Genomic DNA, 16,135 nt, shown 5'->3' with positions numbered 1-16,135 from the left:
TTGGTATACAGCAACGCATAAGGCAGTTTTGAGTCACAAAGTTCCTGTCTTTGAGTCACTGAGTTGAATGTTTCGGTAGGGATTCGGACGAATTGCTCGAGCCTGACCTCACAGAGCTTTTTTTCATCCAATGCCAAATTTTGCGAACGTCGACAGACGAGAAGCCAAGTAGGCTGAATAGCAACACTCATAGTTTTATGGTTGCTTCTAAAACTAGAAAAGGCTTCCGCACTAATGGGCTTTTAGTGAGTAAGAGTTAAGAAAGTTAGGTAGAAAAAGTCGTGTACGGATCTGAATTTAATATATTTTGATTCCAGAATTACATCGATGTTCTTACAGTCCTTGTCTAAATAATGGGACATGTGTTAGACTATTCGATAACTACACTTGTGAGTGTCCAGAGGGATACAATGGACAGCTCTGTGAAGGTTGGTTTCTTTACTAGTTCCTAGAGAATCTTCGTTTTTTGCTTTCTTTCCCTCTATTATTGATCCAGAAACTATGAAACACAGACCTAATGAATCGGATACAAAACTAAAACCAGTTGCGACTTGATCACTCGCGCTTCAGGCAATTTGTTAATGCCGCAACCCGTCCGAACAGGTTGCCAAAACAAACCTAACTGCTTTCTAAGTCGTTCAAACGGATATAAAGACGATCGATGTCAAGCGGAGGGAATTCTGTTCGAATGAGGATGGTTACAATTATCAGAACGGGTTTGAACGTCAATGAAAAAATTTGATATTTTACCGGAGAAACAGATTACTGTTATGGAAATCCATGCACGAACGACGGATCCTGCATCATCACCGCTGACAGCTTTCAATGTAGTTGCCTTCTTGGATTCAGCGGAGGAAAATGTGAAAGTAATTAAGCGTGACGTAAAACTTTTCTGGTCCAGAAAAGCTTAATATCATCTCGTGTGGATTACTCTCTCTCCGGTTTTTAGATTGTTTCAATAAACACGAACATTTTTTTCTTGTAAATTGTAATCGTGTAGGAAAAGTTATCAGTTTGTGTAATGTCAAAGACCATGTCCAGAAAGGCCATAGTAGAGTGAAGTTTTATTCAAACCTTTCGTCCTTAAAGACAAGGAAGGCTATTCCTGAAAAAACGGAATGCCCTGTTACAGAACTTTATCAACTTTAGCTGGACTTCTCTCATCAATTTGATATATCTCTACAACCTCAAAGCCCTTACGTCTAAATTGACATATTTATCAATTTGCAGCTAAAGATCACTGTTTCGGCAACCCGTGTCTAAACAATGGAACATGTCAGAGCAACCCTGAAAACTACACTTGTTCGTGTCCCCCAAGTTACACTGGAAAGAGCTGCGCAGGTTTGTTGAACAAAAAGAGACCTCAACAAAACTTAACTGAGCCAAATGCGCACCTTTCTCTTCTGTGCTTGGTATATTCTGGAGTATTAGAGTTAAGAAAATGCTATGTGAAGTCCGCACAGTTACCCTTATTACAGAGCATAGGCTTTGGTATCTCGGAATTGCCGGCAGTTAAAAAATACGCAGTACAATGAAGTACACAACACAATGAAACACAGAGTATTCTTACCTTGCCTTTCATTTGATTTACAGAGCGAGATTATTGTCATAGTCACCCTTGCCGACATAATGGAACATGTCACAATCTTCCAAACGATTACAAGTGCGAATGTCCTTCAGGATTGACAGGGATAAACTGCGAAGGTTAGCGTTATACTGTAATAGTTGTAGAGGGGGTGCTTACAGGGACCCGATATTTCCTAAGCACGTCACCTTTTAGAGTTGTATGACGTCAAGAAACAGTTTTTAGGCCGGGGGAATCCTTATTAATGGAATACTGAAGGTAGGGTTTTTTGCCTTTTTTTCAGAGATTGATTACTGCCATGAAAACCCTTGCCAGAATAATGGAACCTGTATTAATGATTTTGAAGATTACATTTGCTATTGTCCTGCCAACTTTACAGGACAAAACTGCGAAGGTGTGTAGTTCTTCACACTCAGTATTAAATAGAATTATTTTAGAGTTTTCCGAAGGAGCACAATCTTTGATTGATTGTTGCATTGGTATGCTTTTCTAAGCTATGTGATTGGTCAAAGACGTGCGAAACTCTTGGCCAATCAGATAACAAAAATTTGACCAAAGGTCACTTTCATGCATTACCGGTAGTTTGAGTCTTCAAGCTTTAATACTGTGACATTCGATTTGTTTTTTAATTTTAGCTCAGAACTATTGTTACAACAGTCCTTGCCAAAACAATGGAACGTGTCAAAATCTAGATGAAGGGCGCAATTGTACTTGTGCTTCCGGTTACTCCGGAACGAGCTGTGAAGGTTTGTTTGCTACGAATAATTTCTAGCCGTTATTTTCTTAGCTGATTCGAACCATTTTGCACAATTACATACATAATTACTGATTGTCTCTATGTTTCAGTGGTGGATCCCTGTTTCAACAATCCATGCTTGAACAGTGGGACATGCCTCAACTCTGAAAATGGCTATAATTGCACTTGTCTTGCAGGATTCAGTGGAAGAAATTGTGAAGGTAAGCAAACTTACATTTACATTTTTACATTTACACTACCATACTTGATTAGATTAAATTCCATTTTTGAATTGACAATTTCGTTTCTTTGTCTAGTGGAAGATTTGTGCGTTTCTCTGCCCTGTAAAAATGGAGGGGTGTGTACCTCGTTTGATGGCGATTACAACTGCGACTGCACTCTTGGTTTGAGGGGAAAAGATTGTGAGGAAGGTAAGGCATGATGGGAACAACTGCCCCCTTTGCCTGAACGAATTTTTTCTAGGGACAACTGTTTCTTGTTTTATTTTGCAGTAGAGTGTGTATTGCTGTACCTTTGCCAACTCTCCCTATGACTTTTCGTATGTCTCTGGTCCATTAATCTGTGCATGATCACGTAGGGAACCATTCACGCAATGATAAATCCTCAAATAAGATACCCGCAGGTCATCATCTACTTCATTCAAGCGTCAGTCCCATGCGCGCCAATGGGTTCTTTCCTGCTCTTTCCCTCCTACATGGTAACATTTTGAGTTTAATTTGTCTTTTGAATGGTGAACAGTTACTTTAAATTCGTTATCGAAAGTATCATATGGTAAATAGAAGTCCTACGATGCAGAGGCATCGTGTATGTAATTTCGAATTAACCTTCTCCTGCACGCGCGATAAACTGGTTTTGTAACTACACACCTCATTACCCACAGAATTTTATTTCATCTCACCTAATGACTTTTGTTTACCATCGCCTGACGTTTACAGATATTGACGAGTGTTTCAACAACCCCTGCTTGAATGGAGCATACGGTTGTAGAAATACCTTTGGCAGTTACGAGTGTATCTGTGCACCAAACTTTACTGGGATCCATTGTCAAATAGGTGGGGTTTTTTTTGTGTGTCAATAGAAATATTTTTACCTATGACAACTTAAGAAAAATAATAATGCTCTATCTGTGTGCTTGTTGATTAATAATTTTCCTCCTCGGTACAGTTATTCTTTATTATATATGTTACAGAGTGTTGATGTGGCCTTATTACGTTTATGGTTATTCCTTAGAAAGCCACTCTTAGTTACCAACTAATCAGACCCAAAGATCACTTTATCTCTCGCTTTTCCCCCCTCTCGAGTTTCTATTGGCTGCTTCTCTTGTTTGGTTTTTTTGTTTTGTTTTGTTTGGTTGTTCTTTCCTCGGAATAGCTTTTTTTTTTCTCTGTAATGTGCACTTGTGCACATGTGAACCGATTTATATGGGGTCTGCATCCTCCTCCATCACCATCCATATACGATGGAAATATTTAGGTCATTCAAGTTTCCACCTGTAAAGCTATATACATTTCAGGTTTGCTTACATTCTTATTTCAATTTTCTTTCTCAGGACTGGCTACGGACATATTTGATCTAATGTTCCTTTTGGATGGGTCAGCTCACCTTGGATATCATCTTTTCCGAAAAACACTGCAGTTTGCAAACACAATTTTGTCTGACTATAACATTTCCCAACATCAAACCAATGTGGCTGCAGCAGTCTATGCGACGACTGCAGTTATTGGATTTAACTTCACTGAGCACTACGATGATTCCACCGTAACAGCTGCCATTGAGAATTTACCATTCATAAACGAGACAACCGCTTCCATTGAAAATGCTCTGCGCCTTGCTAGGAGGCAGATATTTGAAACTGGCAGAGAAAACGTACCTGACGTCCTTGTTGTTTTCGTCGGTCACTTACTAATTGGTGATTTTACAGAAGTTTCCAAAGACCTTCGTGATAAAGGAATAAAAATCGTTGTCGTTGGAATTGGAGACGGTTACGATATCAAACAATTAGACGTGGTCGCGAGCGAACCAAAAGACGATAACGTTATTACAATACGCGATGCACACATGGATGTTATGGAAAGTGGTGTCAGCGGTGCTGTAAGTCAAGGTAATAAAGGAATCAATTGCGTATATTACTGTAGATTTCGCGGCCAAAAGTGATAGTTGTAACAAGAACTCTGACGCCATCAATTATCACGTCAACTTGATTTTGTTCCCCATATCTCTTCTATCATTTGATACTCTAAGTAAGAGTAACATGGCATGGTTTTGTCTTTACAGTTGTTGATCCTTGCGCTAGCTTTCCCTGTCGTTTTGGAGGGAACTGCAGTAGAACTGCGCGAAACTACACCTGCTCTTGTCCAGTGGGCTTTGAGGGACCAACTTGTGAAGAAGGTAATCGATTTCACTTCAGTGGAAGGAAAGAAATATCAAATTAGAGCGGTGATTGACGGGTTGTGTCCTTTAAAACAAAGCGCTACTTTCTTTAAGACGGGAAAAAAATTTAGTTCCTCCTATCTAAAATTATCCCAATGCCTCTTTCAAATAATTTTTTGTGCTTCTATAGAACAAATGCACTTGCAAAACTGCAAGTACCTCGAGTGAGAGTGAAACCACAACATATAAGATTAGCGAGAGAAAAATACAAAGTGAACAATATACTCCAAATCGGGAAAAGGATTCCCAAAGATGGGGAACACTAACACAGTTTGCCAATTATCAGTTCTCAAATCAAATGATGGAAATCGTAATGCTAAAGAATTGGTTTTTTTCATTCCAACCAGATGTAAATGAATGCCTCATAGACGCTCCAAACTGCACTCATGGAACGTCCTGTATTAATACTTTGGGAGGTTATCAATGTGTGTGCATAGGCGGACGGTATGGTGCCAATTGCCAATATGGTGAGTATTCTTCGTGTAGAGACAAGGGAGATAATACCTCTCTCTTGACTTGTCTCAATTTTGGCCAACCTTTTTTGAGTTTTTCTCCAAAATTTGTGTTTTTACTTAGACGATTATTGTTATCCTTAGGGAAAAACTGAATTTTCCGGTAATTACTTGAATTTCTTTTTGCCAAAAAGAGACAACCAAATTAAAAACGATTAAAAAGAAGTAAAACAAACAAGCAAACAAACAAAACGAAAATTAAAAAAAACCAAAGAAAACAAAAACGAAACACTGAAAGGGACCAGAATCTATATTATCAACGCGGGTAGCGGCAGCAGCAACAAAACTGTGCAGCAATAAATTTAAGGAAACAACAGTAGTGAGATCATCAATAACTACAGCAGTCTTTGGAAAAAAAGCGCCTACTGATGTATAAAGCGTTTTTTGGAAGTGGGAGTATGATAGATAATAAGCTAGGAATATTCTGTGATATCCATTGACCATATCCCCCCCTACGTAGTCCTGATCATGTTAACATTCTTGTTTTGCATCTTTTTAAATCTTATTTTAGCCTTTGATACCAAATTGGACATTGCCTTCTTGATTGATGGAAGTCAGTCAGTAACAAAAGAGACCTTTCTCACATTTACCTCCTTCGCCAATGCTGTCACCGCTTCACTAAATGTGTCTGAGGACGAAACCCATGCCAGTGTAACCGTTTATGGTGACAATTCCATTCTTGTGGCGAATTTAAATGATCATTTCAACCAGTCATCTCTTGAAAAAGCTGTTGATAAAACTATGTATCCTGCAAGTCTCCAAAGTAATTTAGGAGACGCGATGTTATACGTTGCTTCTATTCTCCATAACGCGAGCATCTCACGCCCAAAAGTTCAGAAAGTACTAGTGATATTGACAGCTAGCAAGAGCCATGATGAAATCGCAGTTCCCTCGTATCTTTTACTGAAGAACTACAATGTGACAGTGTTTACAATTGCTGTTGGGAGTGAATACAGCCTGGGTCAAGTTAAGGAGATCTCCTCCGATCCAGACAGCGACCACATACTCACTTACGATTCTGGTAAAGAGCTTGGATTTGAGGTTACACACTTTAAAGAAAGGATGGCTGAAGGTAAGTATCTTGTTTTATCAATTATAAAGAGTAGGCTCTTAGGCCTGTTTTCGTCTTTACGTTAGTAAATCACGACTGATTATTGTTTTAAGGAACTGGGATACGTAACTACAAATGAAACGTAGATTGATCGGAGAGGGCTAAAACTGAAACTGCATAATCAAAACAGAATGTTTTATCATTATATCTTAGCACTTGACCCATGCTCCGGAAATCCTTGTATGAATGGAACTTGTGAATCTTCAGAAAGTGGCTACGTATGCATTTGCCATCCAGGATATTCAGGAATGAAATGCGATAAAGGTCAGCACAATAGGATCTTTATTATATCTGATAGTTTCGGATGAGGCTTAGAAAGAAGAGAGGTTTCCTTGCATGCGACATCAATAACCTATGCCTTACTTTTTTGATAACCCTTGTTGCGCGAGATTCTCAGTGAAATGGACGTTGCGAAGTGGCGCCAATTGGTTTTTCTCCAAAACATTCAAGCATTCCCGAGAAACGAAATACCTTGATCTCAAAATATCTTAAGAGGGATTTGTACCTTTGATATAAATGTCACTTATCTCGTTCCGTTTGGAAGGGAATGCAGTACTTAAACGGGGTCAGTTTCCTTAATTTTTAAGATAATTTTAGCTGATATTCCACCTACCCTCACTTGTCGCTGTGCAAAGCATTGAAAAAAATTGGCTTTCAAACTAAGTACGTACTTAAAAGTTGTAATTTATATTTAGTTCATGATCCATGCAATCCTGATCCTTGCAAAAATGCTGGCACGTGCGAAGTCTTGCCACTCAACTCCTATTACTGCGCATGCTCACCGGGCTGGACCGGACCCAACTGCGAAGAAGGTTAGTAACTTTATAAATGTAAGCAAGTTACTGACACAACATTTGTCCAAGGCAAATGAACTGGGGTCTTATTTTTCTAAAAGTTATCTGTAAATAAATGGAGTCACGTAATTTTGATCTGTCTGTTTTTAAGCCAAAGCTCTTTGACTTTTTTATCTGTTTATCTTCTTCTTCGTCTCACTAGACATCAAAGAATGTTCATTACCGCACAAAATTTGCCAGAATGGAGGAACTTGTGAAGAACGAATGGGTGACTACCACTGCAACTGTACAGGAGGATATGCTGGGAAAAATTGTGATAAAGGTGAATACGTATAGGTGTTCTATCAATTTCATGCAAAGCATGATTAGGCAGAACTGACTTTAATGTCCCACGAACTTTTAATTTTTCGAAACCAAAATTTTTTTCAAGACATCAGACTCCTTAAGTTCCTTGAAGCTTTGAAATACTTCTACCTTTTTCGACTTTACTGTAATCAGTTGCGGAGCGTAGAAACTCTGAAGGTGTTGTGTGATGACAGAGACTAACAAACAAGAAAAAAACATAGCTAACGAAAGATAAGGATTTGGGATTAGAAAAATCGAACAGATGAACAAATGTTAAGGAATTCTCGCAGTCTTATCTGCCGGTTTTGCCTTGTTTATGAATGTTAGTTTAATTATATGCCCTTCAAAAGATCTCACATTTGGATATAAATTTTATTTTTACAGTCTTCAAAGAAACCATGATTGACATGGTCTTTATGATAGATGGATCTTCCAACCAGAACACAGGAAATAGATATTTTGTCTACATAATAAACATTATTAAGTTTATCCTGGGCTATCTTCACGACCCTAACACAAGAATTGGAGTGGTCCTGTATTCGTCGGTTATGAAAACAGAAAGTTACTACAACTACACTCGAAACCAAACATTGCAGTCATTAGAGAACTTACCTACACTTCCTCCTGGGTCACTGATTGGAAAATCGCTGAATTATACAAGACAAGAATTCTTCAACAACAGCCGAAAAAATGCTCACCGTGTTCTTGTTGTTTTCACTGCTGGGACGTCAAACGATGGTGTCGCAGTTGCATCGAAATTACTCCATAACATGAACGTAACAATTCTAGTTGTTGCTATGGGAGACTGGTACGATATCAAACAAGTTGAAGTCGTGGCAAGCCAACCACATTTAAACACTATTGTTTTCACAAGTTACTACCAACTTGTACATATGAGTTGGAAAATCCGTGAAATGATTTGTGAAGGTAAGGCTGAGTTACTTGCATGTGTTTGCGGATGCTTGGTGGAAAGGGTACCTTTTATGGTTATTGAATCCTAGTTTTCCCGTAAAGAAATCGTTTTACCCTTTTTCTCCTCGTACACTGTTCCTGGATTTGCGTAATGCAGTTTTATGTAGCTGCGTTTCTTACTGCCTATTCCCGAGATTTTGAGTCATTTTGTGTTACGGGAACATATCAGTTTGATTATATGAAAAAAAATAGTGACGAGATTAAACTAAAAAGGACTGAGGAGGATTAAGGATGAAGATGATGGACGCAGATTGAAACGAAACATCTTCAAAACCGTGTTGTTTTTTTATTCTCGTGGAAAAGACGCAGTGCCTCTCTACATCTAGTTTATTTACGTTCGTCTCAAGAAATTGAAAAGACGAAACCTGGTGAGAGGGGAGGGCTGGGCGAGGGGGGTAGAAGAGTTGAATAAAAATTATAATCAAGACAAGATATGATTGGAATTTTTTAATGTACATGCTGATGATTCATAGTATTGCAGTATCCGTTCGATCTTGTTCCCAGGGTGACTTGCATTTTGCTTTAGTGACGATAAAGAACATTTCTTGTGGAAATTGTAAATGATTGCTTCTTTTTGTTTAAATATTAGCCGTTGACCACTGCTTCAGCAGTCCGTGTATGAATAACGGAACATGCCACAACTCTTTGCATGGATACGAGTGCGCATGCCCTAAAGGAGTGAAGGGAACTCACTGTGAAGAAGGTACGGACGGGTAATCATTACTCTTTATTGAACTCCCAAGATCTAGCAACCTCACTATTTATATCGTTAAATTGATATTTCAAGTTTATAATGTATGCCTTGTTTACGAGTGTGATCCTTTCTTCAATTGCAGTAATAGACAATTGTGTCGTAAACAACACTTGCAGCGAAGGACAAGTTTGTATCAGCCAGGTTGGATCACATGAGTGTGTGTGTCTGGACGGATTCTACGGGAAAAAATGCGACAAAGGTAAAGAAAAAAAAACACGCAGAAAAGCAAATAAAAAATCATAAAATGGTACTTCACTCCTTATATCTCGGTTTCTGAATAAATTGTTTAAAACCCGTAGATCTGTTTGGGAATTTTCTCTATTTGCTGCTCAGTACTTCTTGAAAATCAGTTTACAAAATTTGGTCTCGTACCAAAAAACTATCTCGCTGATGAATTTGTCTCACCCCATCGCACGTGTAGTGGTATTGATATTGAGAGAAGAAATTACAGACATCATTTTTGGAAGTTGAACATTCAATGACCTTCTGATGTTGTTACTCTTAGATAGGTCAGCCGTAATTGTAATTTTTTCCTCCTTGCAGCTTGTAATACCACGATGGATCTTGTATTTCTTGCGGATGGGACGGAAGGAGCCAAGATGGAAAATTTTTTGCGAATTATACGACTCATCAAAAATGTCGCGAAAGTACTCCACGTTTCTGAACAAGGAGCGCATGTTGGTTTGGTGCTTTATGGCGACGATTCTCAAATAATTCTCAATCTGAATGATCGTTTTAGTTATACAGACCTTTATAAAGTTATTTCCAAGATTTATTTGCTTAACAAGAAGAAGCGTTACGTTGGGAAAGGTCTAAAGTATGTCAAGGACGAGGTTTTTACTAAGTATGGTCGCAATGGTGTCCCCAAAGTCATTATCCTTCTACAAAACAAAAGATCTGAAGACTCTATAGGCGAAATCGCACAGGCCATCAAGAAATACGGGGTCAAAATATTTGCAGTTGGTAATGGAGACAAGATGGCGAAAGGGCAACTGAAAGAAATCGCCTCTAAACCAATGTCGATGTACTATAAGTATTCTAAGTCTTGGGATATAGACACGGCTTTGTTTACAGAAGAGATGAAGGACTCTGTCTGCATGGGTAAGTCCTTGTGTGCTTCTTAAGAAACTGTCGAATCCTTTTTCCCTTGTGCTTTGTTCAAGGATAAGCGCATTAGTTGTGTTTGTTGTTATTACAGCTACGTCACGAAATCATGTTCGTTACCTGTTTTATGCCCGAAATTACCTCTTACGCGAAAAAGAGGATTACAATATAAGTTTATTAGGATAGAAAAATACCAAAATGGATGGATCAAACATAAAAAGAGTGAAGATGAAGGAGGATGAGGGATACTGAGACTGCAAACGAGCACCTCAAAAACAGTGACCGGCAAAACGTGACATACCAAGTCGAGCCGAGCGATGTTTTCTTCAACCAAAATGCTTCGCCTGTGTTCATACATTATTCAACAAGCCAAAAATGTGAACAACCATTGCTAAATAATGAATACATTTGTGCGTGGCATACTTTTGTAAGATTAAAAAAACACTTCCATATTGCAGCATTAAATCCTTGTTCGTCATCACCGTGTCGCAACAACGGTACATGTGTTCTAAATGAAGATGGATACAGATGCCATTGTCCACAGGGATACTCAGGAAGCAGATGTGACCAAGGTGAGCTTTCAAATCTGACACATTATGACCCATTATATAATGACTTATGTGATTGCATTAAAAGTGTCTTACTGGCAAGTCTTCAATAATTTCTACTTCTACTTGAACAAGTTCTTAGAAGAGACTGCACGTGTCACTTGAACATTTAAATATTTGTATTTTGAGAATATTTTTTTTTCTTTTTACTTTTTCCCAGAAATATCCCCATGTTTTCCGAATCCTTGCCAGAACGGAGGACATTGCATTCGATCTGGATACTCGTACACCTGTAACTGTGTGGCTGGTTTTACATCAGACAACTGTGAAGACGGTATGTGGTACATTGAAAGAATCAAACATTCCGGCAGAAAAGGGGAAAGGGAGGACTTAATAATTTTAAGATGCAAGATTTTACACACAGGCATGTCTATCTTTCTGGAGGGCGTGATACTGAAATGGAAATGACTTCTTTATGCTTACTTTATTTGTCAGATATAAACGAGTGTGACTCGGATCCTTGCCAGAACAATGGTCACTGTAACAACCTGCCGGGGAGTTATCAATGCGCATGTCCATCAGGATATTTGGGAACCAACTGTCAGTCAGGTAAGTTTTAGTCTCCTTCTCAGCCGATATTTGCGATGCCACACAACGTTCCACGAGTGCGCGTCTGATAAATTGATAAGTGAAGAAATGATAGGAAGTGTTCTTCATATTTTCTCATTGCAGTTTGCAAACACCAGAAATTCAACTTGGCTTTCTTAGTTGACGGCTCAGCCAGCATGAAAACACTTAACTCATCCGCTGCTTTTCAATACAAACAGTTGGTCAAATCTGTGATCGACTTCTACAAGGTTGACAAAGACGACACTAATGTCGGTTTAGTGGTCTATTCGTCACTCACCATAACTAAGTTTACCTTCCAAACGCATTACGCTAAACCAGACATCAACCAAATGATCGACTCCATGGACTATCCAGCAAATGGTACTTACACGGGCTCAGCCCTCATGGCTGTTCAGAATGATCTCTTTGCGCTGGCGCAATCTGGAAGACACAACTGCCTTGTGACTCTCACAGATGGAGTGTCCAATGATGACGTTTCTTTGCCATCAGCTCATCTCAGAGCAATGAAGGTTGTGACTCTGGCTGTGGGTGTCGGCGAATTCTACGCAGCAGAAGAGCTTCAACTGATAGCATCTACACCGTCCAATGTGTTTGAGGCTCCATCCTATGATCAGCTTCCATCTACAGCTGACAGGATAAAGGAGACGCTTTGTAACGGTAAGATCTGCTGCTTTTCCACAACATAGGGAGTGTCATCGCATAAATATTGATGCTTTTTTTTAACTGGCCTTTTTTATCTATTCTCTGGCCCCCTCAAAAATAACAATTTTTTTTTCTTCCGGTGAAGCTGTGGATCGCTGCTACAGCAATCCCTGCAACAACGGTGGAACATGTGAAAGTCTAATGGATAGTTACGAGTGCGCTTGTCCATCTGGTTATACGGGAGTCAATTGTGAAATGGGTAGGTGCACAAGTGTAAAATGTGCAAATCTTATCTATCGGTTCTTTACACTTCCTTTAAAGGGTCTATATTTGTGCATAGCATCAATTTATTCAAATTCTTTTATGTGTAATGCGCTTGAATCTTCTCATACACCAAGCATCTTCGTTTTCTTTTGATTTATTCCTTCCTCTTTGATACTTGTATTTCTCTGTACGCCAACTTCGTTTTTCTATTGTGATAGGTGTAGTACAGAACGATCTACTAAAAACACAATGATGAAATTCCACTGTGTTGTAACCCTAAATGTGATTTATGTCTGAATTATTACCCAGATATTAACGAGTGCGCAGATATGGGCTGCGGAGATAGAAAAATATGCATCAATTTCCCAGGAACTTCATTTTGTAACTGCAGACCAGGATTTTTCGACAAAGAAAACTCTTGCAACCGAGGTACTGATAGCTTTAACTATGCTAGTCAATCTTGTTCATGTATGTTTTAATCACTTTTCAAACCTGTTATGAGTCAACCACGTCATCCAACCTCGCACCGATTATATCCACTATATCTTTTTCTTTTCGTCATAGAATATTCAGGTACTTTCAATATCGGATTCCTTGTGTACACTGGAGGTGACGTCGACAGCTATCAGAAGGGGAACTTTAAAAAGCTAGTGGGGTTCGTCAAAGGCATCGTAAAAACCCTTAAGGATGATGGGGACGAATCACGCATAGGGATTATTGGGTACTCTGACACCCCATACTTGAAGAACCGATTGGACAACACCACGTATTCAGAGCTTGAAGTTGAATTGGACGATTTGAACACAACTGGTAAAGGAAGATATATTGGAAAAGCTTTGGAACTAACGAGCAAGGAGTTATTTAATCAGTCAAATGGACTTACTGGCAGAAAATCTCGAGACATCGTTGTTGTCATAGTAGACGGAAGTTCAGCCGATGACATTGCTGTCCCTTCGTTCGCTTTAAAAGAAAACAACGTTACAATATTAAGTGTTGGTATTGGTCGGTACAAAAGTGGTCAGTTGAACGAGATGGCTTCAGAACCCAACTCAGAACATGTGTTTACTACGAATGATTATGAGGGACTTGGTCCCGTAATGGCTTCCCTGAAAGATGCAATTGTTAAAGGTAAAGAAATCTGTTTTATACAGAGATCTTATGAATAGATACGGTAAAGGGTAGAGAATTAATTCCCTATCAGTTGTGGTCTTCTTGAAGCAACCGAAGATGAAAAGAGAAAAAGGGGTCAGAAATATTTTTTTTGCACATAGTTATCATTCCCAGGTTACTTAAAATAGAATTGATCGATGATGCCAGCTGATTATCTCCTCCTTAATCTCAGCATTGTTTTATTGGCAGATGTGGATCCTTGTTCAATCAATCCTTGTTTCAATGGTGGAAGTTGTGTCAATCATCCTTCAGGAAACTACACTTGTATTTGCAAGTCTGGCTGGGCTGGGAAACAGTGTGAAGTTGGTAAGTGGCAAGTTTTGACCCTAACCAAGCAACGATGTGCTATGAAAAACAGTTTGCGTGCTGTTGTTGTTGTTTTTTTTTTCGGTTTCGTTCTTTATGTTGTTGTTGTCGTTGTTTTTTTAAGTTTCAATTGATAGATTTTCTTGCAGATAGTAAAAAAATTCATTGTTGAGAATTAATGTTGTCTATTTGTGATATTTAGCTGGATCACCTTGTATTCTTTCTCAACTTCCTTGCTATAATAATGGAAACTGTACAATCGGAGATGACGGCACTCCTCAGTGCCAATGTGTTCTTGGATGGAATGGCACTAACTGTGAGAAGGGTAAGTGGAGAAACCTACTTAAAGTGAAATAAATATTTTCCTGTCTGGTTCGAGCTAACTCAGTCGATAAAAATTGTACCAAATAACCACTGCTCTTCTTTCCCTCCTTCATTTTTGAACCTCGTATCTCGCGGGATAGTATGGCTCCTCCCGACCCCACCCGTGCCGTCGCGTACGGCCAGCATAAGGGAATTGTTTTACAACCAATGATTTGCAATGTAAGCCCGTGCGGGTCATGCGATAAATATGAAAGTTTTTTTTTCCAGACTTGGATGAATGCACAAAGAATCCTTGTTTCAATGGCGGACAATGTATGAACACCCCAGGAAGCTATTACTGTAAATGTCCAGTCAAATTTACTGGGGAACATTGTCAGACTCGTAAGTACTGAGTGCAGTTTTAGTAGGTGCTAAGTAGGAAGTTGCTAAGTAGTAAATCCATCGTTTTCTGCTTGTCCATCTGGAGTTCTCTGCAAATATGCCTATCTCTCTGACTGACTGACTGACTGACTTAGTTTTGGAAGACATTCGAATCACCCATGTACGTTCTAATAAAGATGTACGAACTAATTCCTGCCATAAAATCATGTATTTCGCTATGTCGTTGAGTTTAATACATGATATTTTGTCTTAACACTGTAACTCAAATGTAAGATGTTCAAATTTTTGTAGGGTGTGAAGGCCAATTTGTTAACGTCGGTTTTCTGATTGATGGATCCGCCAGCGTGGAACTCTCTGGTAGTGGAAACTTTAACAAGACACTTGAATTTGTAAAAGGTTTCATCGATTATCTTGATGTGTCCGAGGAAAGAGCTCACGTTGGCTTAGCAGTCTTCTCTACTGATGTTTACCAAGTGTTCAATTTTGGAGAGTACCATAACTCATCGGAAGCTGGAAGAGCAGTGAATGGCGTCCGTTACCCGAATCAGGGAAGACACATTGGGAAAGCATTGAACTACATGCGACATAAGATGTTCTCAGAGCCTAAACTTCGGATAGACGTTTCAAATTACCTGGTGTTAATAACTAGTGGGTCTTCTTATGATCTGATTAGAACTCCAGCAAAGGAATTGCGTGACAAAAACGTGACAATATTTGCTGTCGGGGTCGGTGATGACTATGATGAAGATGAACTTCGAGAAATCAGCGGCGATGATGGACGGTTAGTTTATAGAACGGCGTTTGATGGTTTGGAAAATTTGAAAACGGAGCTGAAAAGAAAAATCTGTTCACGTAAGTATCTTAACAGGGCTGACTGGGACTTAAATGTATGGTTATTAGAGAGATCACAACAATCTTATGTCGCATATATACTAACTGACTGACTGGCAAGTTCTACATGTACTAGGAATTTCATCACTGACATTGGCCAAGATAAATTGGAATTTATGTCTGTTAACATAAACTTTTTGAGGTATAATTTCACCTAAATCCTCTACAAATTTTCTAGCTAAGTCTCCTTTCTAAGTCATTTTAGCTAGAGATTTACTCATTGACAAGACCACTTCATCGAGCAACTACCTCCAAGGACTTCCTGCCTAAAAGTTGTTTGTTTTCTGGACACGGGGGCCTTTTGTGGAGTGGAAAAAAAACTGTTTCCATGTTCAATACCGGGTCAAAATTTATTTAGGAAGTGGTTCTTAACGAAATTTTGTAAATTTGTTTGTAACTGTGGCTTTGATAGATGAAATGAAATGAATCATTTTTTCTTGGGTTTATTAGTTGAAGATCATGGCACTTGTAACTCTTCACCGTGTATCAATGAGGGAACTTGCATTAACACAGGGAGAAGTTACCGCTGTGAATGCTCACGTGGATATTATGGACAGGAATGTCAGTTTGGTATGTGGAATTAACCACTTGTTACCCCGAAAGTAGACGTGAAAT

The 16,135-nt window shown here is 39.0% G+C and overlaps 1 protein-coding gene across 2 annotated transcripts in view; it reads left to right on the top strand.

Annotated features, from left to right (window-relative positions):
- LOC113673533 (uncharacterized) overlaps window positions 1-16,135 on the top strand; it is a 40,658-nt gene that overhangs the window by 20,004 nt on the left and 4,519 nt on the right. For both annotated transcript variants that reach the window (XM_089206835.1, XM_089206834.1), the window contains 31 exons: window positions 318-428; window positions 1,231-1,341; window positions 1,594-1,704; window positions 1,869-1,979; window positions 2,221-2,331; window positions 2,432-2,542; window positions 2,639-2,752; window positions 3,278-3,394; window positions 3,892-4,443; window positions 4,617-4,730; window positions 5,120-5,239; window positions 5,796-6,356; window positions 6,549-6,659; window positions 7,091-7,207; window positions 7,392-7,511; window positions 7,919-8,461; window positions 9,096-9,209; window positions 9,343-9,459; window positions 9,804-10,361; window positions 10,823-10,936; window positions 11,133-11,246; window positions 11,408-11,521; window positions 11,645-12,199; window positions 12,330-12,443; window positions 12,758-12,877; window positions 13,013-13,576; window positions 13,808-13,924; window positions 14,127-14,249; window positions 14,516-14,629; window positions 14,921-15,481; window positions 15,971-16,090. In XM_089206835.1, coding sequence (XP_089062961.1) covers window positions 318-428; window positions 1,231-1,341; window positions 1,594-1,704; window positions 1,869-1,979; window positions 2,221-2,331; window positions 2,432-2,542; window positions 2,639-2,752; window positions 3,278-3,394; window positions 3,892-4,443; window positions 4,617-4,730; window positions 5,120-5,239; window positions 5,796-6,356; window positions 6,549-6,659; window positions 7,091-7,207; window positions 7,392-7,511; window positions 7,919-8,461; window positions 9,096-9,209; window positions 9,343-9,459; window positions 9,804-10,361; window positions 10,823-10,936; window positions 11,133-11,246; window positions 11,408-11,521; window positions 11,645-12,199; window positions 12,330-12,443; window positions 12,758-12,877; window positions 13,013-13,576; window positions 13,808-13,924; window positions 14,127-14,249; window positions 14,516-14,629; window positions 14,921-15,481; window positions 15,971-16,090 — 6,654 coding nt within the window. The remainder of the gene's footprint in view (window positions 1-317; window positions 429-1,230; window positions 1,342-1,593; window positions 1,705-1,868; window positions 1,980-2,220; window positions 2,332-2,431; window positions 2,543-2,638; window positions 2,753-3,277; window positions 3,395-3,891; window positions 4,444-4,616; window positions 4,731-5,119; window positions 5,240-5,795; window positions 6,357-6,548; window positions 6,660-7,090; window positions 7,208-7,391; window positions 7,512-7,918; window positions 8,462-9,095; window positions 9,210-9,342; window positions 9,460-9,803; window positions 10,362-10,822; window positions 10,937-11,132; window positions 11,247-11,407; window positions 11,522-11,644; window positions 12,200-12,329; window positions 12,444-12,757; window positions 12,878-13,012; window positions 13,577-13,807; window positions 13,925-14,126; window positions 14,250-14,515; window positions 14,630-14,920; window positions 15,482-15,970; window positions 16,091-16,135) is intronic.

This window comes from Pocillopora damicornis, chromosome 5 (assembly GCF_964200805.1).
Source record: "Pocillopora damicornis chromosome 5, jaPocDami1.2, whole genome shotgun sequence".
NCBI classification, from domain to species: Eukaryota; Metazoa; Cnidaria; class Anthozoa; order Scleractinia; family Pocilloporidae; genus Pocillopora; species Pocillopora damicornis.
Note: the sequence above shows the minus strand (reverse complement) of the source record. Positions and strands in the feature narration are given on the sequence as shown.